Raw genomic sequence first — 7,976 nt, forward strand, 5'->3', positions numbered from 1 at the left:
CTCTCATACATGTATATGTATATTCGTATATGTATGAGAGTTTATGCATATATATATATACTTGGCATCAAGTACTACAGGAATGCCCGCACGGGTCGCCACTGCATGGTGCCAAAGGTACCGTCCACTGCATCTCACATAAGAACGAGATACTGCAGCAGCCTCGGTTTCAGAGGACCTCAGCTCTTCAATGCCCTGCCAAAACATTTGAGAGACATGCAAGACATGGATAAGGAGGTCTTCAAGACAAAACTTGACACTTTCCTCTCCACGGTACCAGACGAACCAATGGCTCGTAATGAGACGCAGTTTAGGACTGCTATGTCAAATTCTCTTATACACCAGATGTGCCATCAAAACTCTTGATTGGACCATGTCAGGTGGGGGAGAAGAGCCATGCGAGGAACGTGAAAATCACGGTGGTGCACCAGCATGACCGCAGCCACTTGGCTGAAACACATAAATAAAAAAAAAAATTTTTTATATATATATATATATATATATATATATATATATATATATATATATATATATATATATATATATATATATATATATATATATATATATATATACATATATATATACACATACATACACATAAACATGCATACACACACGCGTTTGTAGATATATATACACATACATATACAAATACATATACACATACATACATAAATACACACATGCAGATACGATTTTATCTCTCAGAAAATGTATTAGTAGTATTCCATATTTTGTATTTACGCACATTCCCACATTCCCACATTCATACATATAGACATATATGCATATAATATACTTATATACATACATACATGCATAACATACATATATATAAATAAATAAATAAATATATATATATATATATATTTTTATACACACATATATACATACATAAGTACATACATATATATGTGTGCGTGTGTGTGTGTGTGTGCGTGCGTGCGTGCGCGTGTGTGTGTGTGTGTGTGTGTGTGTGTGTGTGTGTGTGTGTGTGTGTGTATACTAGCACGCAGACAGACATACGAGCATACTGCCATACATATATATCGTACTAGATTCGTAGTCATTGCGTGTGTATCTCTTCAGGGCGCCTCCCAGCTACGGTCGATAAAACAAACAGATACACACTGACTCTGCACCGTTCTGTAATTATCGGTATTCCTGCAAGTAGGCAGCAGAAAGTAACAAAAATTCCATTTTAATGAAAAACAAACACAGAAGCCGAAGATGGTCAAATCTTGATGAATTATCATCTATCACGAACAAGTTAGAACGATAATGGCTATATCTATAGCGGATGTATCGGCTGCTTCAATCATTTTTTAACTGATCAGCTCTGCTAGATCGAGTGAGCCGGAAATTGCGTGGTAATATCTTTAAATGAGAGTGGAATAATGATATAAATCAGGATGTAAAGCAATATGTAAGACACATCTGAATTGAGCCTCGTTCTGAGTAACTCTCCTTTACATGTCTGCCGACATTGTTATGTTATCAGAACATGTAGAGTAGAATACGGAATACGTTCCAGTGAGGTCAAGTTGAAGCCAGTTGTAGACATTTCACCTCATTTACGTCCCTAATTGTCTTATGTCTTAATTTTTTATTCTGTGAATCTGAGACTCCATGCTTATCTTTGAAACAACTGTTACGCTGGATAGGTAATGAGAGATAGCTGAAAGTAGCAATTGATATTTCATTGTATCTAGTTGGTGATGTTGATATTCTGAGTTCAGTCCTCACTTAGGTCGATTTGGATTTTTTATCCCCTAATAATTGGTTCCACTAATACACTGCACTCTGTTTAGTCAACTAGTGTAGTGCCTTGGCATATATGAAAGATTTATTTATTAGAAAAATATGTATCTGTTGCAAAATTTAGGCAGAAAATTATGTCTTCCTGAGGATATCCTCATCACCCTAATCATTCTGATTTTCGACAGCATTCAGTCCTGGAATTTCTATAACTCTCAATATCGAGGTGTGGTGCGAGCCCTTTAAGGATCTTCCATATATAAATCGCTGCAAATCTTCCCGTATTCTTCTCAGGAAGAAGACTTCTAACGCTTTCAAACTCTCTCAGTAGCTTAGTTGTTGTATCAAATAAGTCAGCGTCGAATCATCAACGCCAAAATGGCTGTACCAAAACGTCTGATATCCGATTTCTGGTACACAACTCTCAATTACACTATACCGATCAAAAGATCACCGGTATGATAGACATACCTGTTTCATTTTTTTGTATTTTTATTTCCATGACATTCGGTATCTATAAATATTATACAGCCAAACTTTTTGTTATCGTACTCCATGCTGAGCTTAGCTGTTTTATTGTTGTTGTTTTTTTACTCCCGACTATTCTATTCCAAAATCTTTTGCAATACAAAGAACATTTCCTCTCCTCTTCCTCTTTCTCCAAGTCTTTTCTTTTTATTTCTCCATCTCCTCCTCCTCCTCCTCTTCCTCTTTCTCCAACTCTCATCTTTCGTCTTGTTCCACTTCTTCCCCTTCTATCTTCTGTCTTTTCTTTTTATTTCTCCTCCTCCCCCTCTTCTTCTTCTTCTTCTTCTTCTTCTTCTTCTTCTTCTTCTTCTTCTTCTTCTTCTTCTTCTTCTTCGCCTTCCCCATCTTCGCTTTCTACTGCTACCTCTTCTTCTTCTTCGCCTTCTTTGTCCTCAACATTTACATGTTTTATTCTTTCTCTCTTTCTTTCTCTCCCTCCCTCCCCTTTTCACACACAAAACACAAACACAGTTATCCTCGACTCCATCTTTTTACTGCCTCTCTTCACTGAACCTTCCCTTCTACAGTTTTTAAAGCTCTAACATAATCTGCCCTCTCCCGACATGTTTTCCAACAGATACACCAACACATCCATATACATATATGTATAAGCGTGTGTATTTGTTTATTTGTGTGTGTGTTGTGTGTGTGTGTGTGTGTGTGTGTGTGTGTGTGTGTGTGTGTGTGTGTGTGTGTGTGTGTGTGTGTGTGTGTGTGTGTGTGTGTGTGTGTGTGTGTGTGTGTGTGTACTGCTTCCAGTCTCTTGAAGTAGCATGTAGTCCTTGCCATCTGTGTAAAATACAAAGAATCAAGTAGCGAGGTTAGGTTTAGAGCAAGGTAAAGCAGTGTTATGCCAGCGGAAGTTGGGTCTTCTCAAACATCCTATTTCATCATCTCTTCCCCCATTCTCTTCCTCTCCTCCTTTCTCCCCCGTTCTTTTGCAAACACACATTGTCTATCTATCTATCTATCTATCTATCTATCTATCTATGTAGCTATCTATCTATCTAGCTGTCTCTCTGTCTGTCTACCTATCTCTTTCTTCCTCTCTCTCTCTTACTTCGAGCTGTTTCCATAACAATACAACTGGTCCGTCAATTTTGCAAAAACAGACGATATACAAACTGCAAGTGGGAGCCTCTGTCCGCCGGCAGACGACGTTTTCCCGTTACGTACCAATTAAAACACCGTTATCAAGTGAGCCGAAAGAGGCAGGTCGATGTTTTTTTACGTCCGATAGATATAAACTCCTGCAAGTCAATTTGCAAATAACGATATAGGCTGTTATTGGCGGTGGTGGATACAGCGATGGTAATGGTGATGGTGATCGTGATCGTGATCGTGATCGTGGTAGTAGTGGTGGTGGTGTGTTAGTAGTTGCGGTTGCGGTGGAGTTGTTTTTATTTCTTTTTTATTTTTATTGGTATTTTTATTGACGTTCATATTGTTATGGTTAATGGAATTTTTTCTTTTTATTTCTCTTTTATTTTTTGGAGGAGGTGTATACATACATATATATGTATATAGATGTGTATGTATACATAAATACATCCATACATATGCATATATACACACATGCACCCTCCCCATTATATATATATATATATATATATATATATATATATAGAGAGAGAGAGAGAGAGAGAGAGAGATGTACTTGCATAGCAAGTGACCTGATCTGAGATCGTGTGCTGGAACGAAAACAATTGCAGCGTGGAAGGTGTTTATAAGCCATTTAAGAAACACACAAAAACCGTTAGATTCACTTCAACATTTAAATTTAATTTGACAAAATATTTTCGTCGCTTTGAGATCGCGACAGCACGGAATTTTGTCAGTAAACAGGTCGCGGTCTCAAAGTGACGAAAAATATTTTGGCAAATTAAATTTAAATGTTGAAGTGAATCTAACGGTTTTTGTGTGTTTCTTAAATGGCTTATAAATACCTTCCACGCTGCAATTGTTATATATATATATATATATATATATATATATATATATATATATATATATATATATATATATATATATATATATATAAATTTAAATAATAAGGGTGAAAAATTGAATATTAATTTGATTAATATCAATTTAAAACCAGTGGTCTAGCAAACTGAAAAAATCTGAAGATTCAGAAAAATTATATTACATACATATAAGAGGGATGACCACTAAGTGGACATCCATTATGCTAGAAGAAGACCACCTATGGTCTGACCACTAAGAAAATATTGTTCTCAAGAAAATTCAGCAAACACCAGAACGTAAGCGAAGAGATGCAAAATATAAAGATTAATCATAGTCCACTTAGTGGTCATCCCACTAATATGTGTATATATATATATATATATATATATATATATATATATATATATATATATATATCTTTGGTTCCCAACCTGTGGTCCACAAAGGTAGTACTGGGGGTCCGTGAACTAAATTGGAAATTTCATATATATATACACATAAGGATAAGCATATTAAAAGGTGTCCGTGGGAAAACTCATTTAAAGAAAAAGGGTCCTTGTTTGTGAAACGGTTAGGAACCACTGATATATATTCTGGAACCCAAGATTTCACCAGATTACAAATGACACTCCGTTATTATAGTTGACGAGAGTGCAATACGAGATCACAGGTAACATGAGACGTTGAAACTTTGAAAAAAAAACAAGTATAGCTCATAAACTCACATCAGATCAAAGATTAAAATATTTAGTTCAACGTGAAGCAAATGTCACGCTTAAAGACCATTTCGAGTTCTTGACTCTAACCCTAAATACACGTTAATAAATTCTGCAAAATTGACATCGGATTAATACAGTAATCAAATCCTAAACAACGTTGCTTTCAAATTTTTGCACAAGACCAGCAGTACGGGGGAGTGGGTAAGTCGATTACTCAACTGGATGAAAAGCAAAGTCGGCCTCGGCGGAATTTGAACTCAGAACGTAAAAAGAGACAAAATGCCGCTAAGAATTTTGCCCAGGGTGCCAACGATTCTTCCAGCTCACCAACTTCAAATTCTAAACAAGATTGACAGAAAAAAATGAGGAACTTAACAAACTTTTGGCAATAGAGGGACCGAAGTTTAATCAATAATTCGTTTAATATCAAGATTGAAATCAGAGCTATGACCGTTCGTTTTCACGGAGATTTAATACATAAAAAAAGGGTCTCTGTCTACACATAAAGTTTTCGCTAAAAATCTATAGATGTATTCCGTACTATTGTATAGCTATAAACTCTTTATCTCCTCAAACATTTCTGTACAATTCTTTTTATCAGTGATGAAATTATGTATCCTTATACATAAATTCTTCATTTTAAATAGTCCCCTAATATCCATGACACCAACGTCTTCTGGTCCTCTTCTTTGTCGAACCTTTTACTACAACAGTCTCTGATTCACTGAACGTGTTTGCTCTTTCCAAAAAACAACTTAAACATACGCGTCACAGCACATCCATTTCTTGTTTATCCTACTCTCTATATTGCGTACAAAATATTTTGCTTAATAGGAACAGAGAAAGGCGGCGAGCTGGCAGAAACGTTAGCACGCCGGGCGAAATGCTTAGCGGTATTTCGTCTGCTGTTACGTTCTGAGTTCAAATTCCGCCGAGGTCGACTTTGCCTTTCATCCTTTCGGGGTCGATAAATTAAGTACCAGTTACGCACTGGGGTCGACGTAATCGACTTAATCCGTTTGTCTGTCCTTGTTTGTCCCCTCTATGTTTGGCCCCTTGTGCGCAATAAAGAAATAAGAAACATTAGCATGCCGGGCGAAATGCTTTGCGGTATTTCGTCTGTCTTTACGTTCTGAGTTCAAATTCTGCTGAGGTCGACTTTGCTTTTCATCCTTTCGGGGTCGATAAATTAAATACCAGTTACGCACTGGGGTCGACGTAACAAAATAAGTAACTGAGAAAGCTCTCTCCCCTGTAATTCCTTTCTTCTTTTTGTCTTCCCATTCCAGTTAATCCCCAACATTTGTCCCAAACGTTTCAAACATTTTTCTGTATATCTTCTTGTAGCTTTCCCATGGACCGGCTGCGTCTGTCGACCAACCAGATGTGTATGGGTATCAGTCCGACAGTGGCTCCAGCCGTCACAGCGACACAAGCCTCACCGGTCACATCTATAACGTCACCGCCCGTCATGCCGCTCCGTTATGCACCGCCGCCACGACCGCCGCTTCCACCTCCTCCTCCACCACCGACTATGCCGTTTGTCGGCTTCACATTTACCCTGGAGGAGGTGGACATGGTGTTGTATGGTTACGCCAAATGCAAAATGAACGAGAAGTATCCAGGACATGCACTCTCTGGTCTCAGGATTGGTGACCTCAGTCACGGTAAGATTTTGTGCTTTTGGTTCATGATTGTACACCACACTGAATAGTGTGTGTGTGTGTGTGTGTGTGTTTGTGTATACTTATCTATGAAGGTATATAATTATGTTAAAAACGCAATATATGCCTTCTTGTACTGTGTATATATTTTAGGATGATACACAGGTGGCGATTTAAATTTAATGCTATTTCTGTTACGTTCACCGATTTTTTTTCTACGACTCAGCAAGGTTCTGCAATTCCAATGAACGTTTTATTCGCTGTTTCCTTTGTAGTGAAGCGCGAATTGTGCTTACGCATGTGACAATTAAGAGTACGGCTTTGACAAGACAACGGCCATTTTAATTTAATGCTGTTCACCTTGTTCATAATTATATGTATGCATGTATGTATGTATTTATGTATGTAGGTATGCATGCATGCATGCATGTATGTATGTATGTATGTATGTATGTATGTGTATGTGTATGTGTATATATATATATATATATATATATATATATATATATATATATATATATATATATATTCCCTGACGGAACTTCAAATTTTTTCCTTTCAGCCTAATTTACAACTCCCATATTATTTTTCTTTTTGTTATATTTAGCTAACTTTTGTTGGTTTGTTTTAGTTTTACATTGCCATTTTCGTCAGTCTCATTCATCCATTTCTTTCTATGATGTTTACAACTAAAACCTCACTTTACGCATTTCAGTTTGACAAAATTTTTAAATAACCAGTTTTCCTCCATTTCTTTTGGTCCAACACAGCCATAGATCCAAGTTTTTTGAGGAGTTTTTTTGTTTTTTGTTTTTTTGGTGGGTGATCCTCTATTCCTTTTAGTCTAATACAGCTATAGGCTAAACTTCCTTCTCCTTTATTTTCTTCGGTTTAACACAGCCATAGTACCAACTTTCCTCCATTTCTTTCGGTTTAACTCAGACATAGCTTTAACTTTTCTCCAATTCTTCTTATCTAATACAGTCAAAGACTCAACTTTCCACCTACCTTCTTCCATTCTTTCGATTCTAACAGTCGTGGACGCAACCTTTCTGAATTCCTTTCGTTCTAACTCAGCCGTGGCACCTAACTTTTCTCCATTCCTTTCGGTCTAGCAAAGTGAATGACCCAACTTACCTTTATTTTTGTCTAACACAACCGGGCTACATTCTATTAGTCTAACATGTCTTCAATTGTAAATTTTCTTCCATTTGCCTCGTTTTAAAATCGTCATAAATCTAACCGATCATATTCATAGTCTTAACTGATAACAGATCAAAATATATTCACTATTTGAAAATTTATAAGAAAAGCAATATAATCAAGAGCACTCAGA

The 7,976-nt window shown here is 36.7% G+C and overlaps 1 protein-coding gene across 1 annotated transcript in view; it reads left to right on the forward strand.

The window, feature by feature from the left end:
- Positions 1-2,139: 2,139 nt before the first annotated feature.
- The window catches only part of LOC106874589 (PR domain zinc finger protein 14-like), a 132,095-nt gene continuing 126,258 nt past the window's right edge, over positions 2,140-7,976 (forward strand). The window contains exons 1-3 of the mRNA XM_089350127.1: positions 2,140-2,217; positions 3,570-3,658; positions 6,324-6,643. Coding sequence (XP_089206253.1) covers positions 2,140-2,217; positions 3,570-3,658; positions 6,324-6,643 — 487 coding nt within the window. The remainder of the gene's footprint in view (positions 2,218-3,569; positions 3,659-6,323; positions 6,644-7,976) is intronic.

Source organism: Octopus bimaculoides, chromosome 4 (genome assembly GCF_046866305.1).
Source record: "Octopus bimaculoides isolate indiv1 chromosome 4, ASM4686630v1, whole genome shotgun sequence".
Lineage (NCBI taxonomy): Eukaryota > Metazoa > Mollusca > Cephalopoda > Octopoda > Octopodidae > Octopus > Octopus bimaculoides.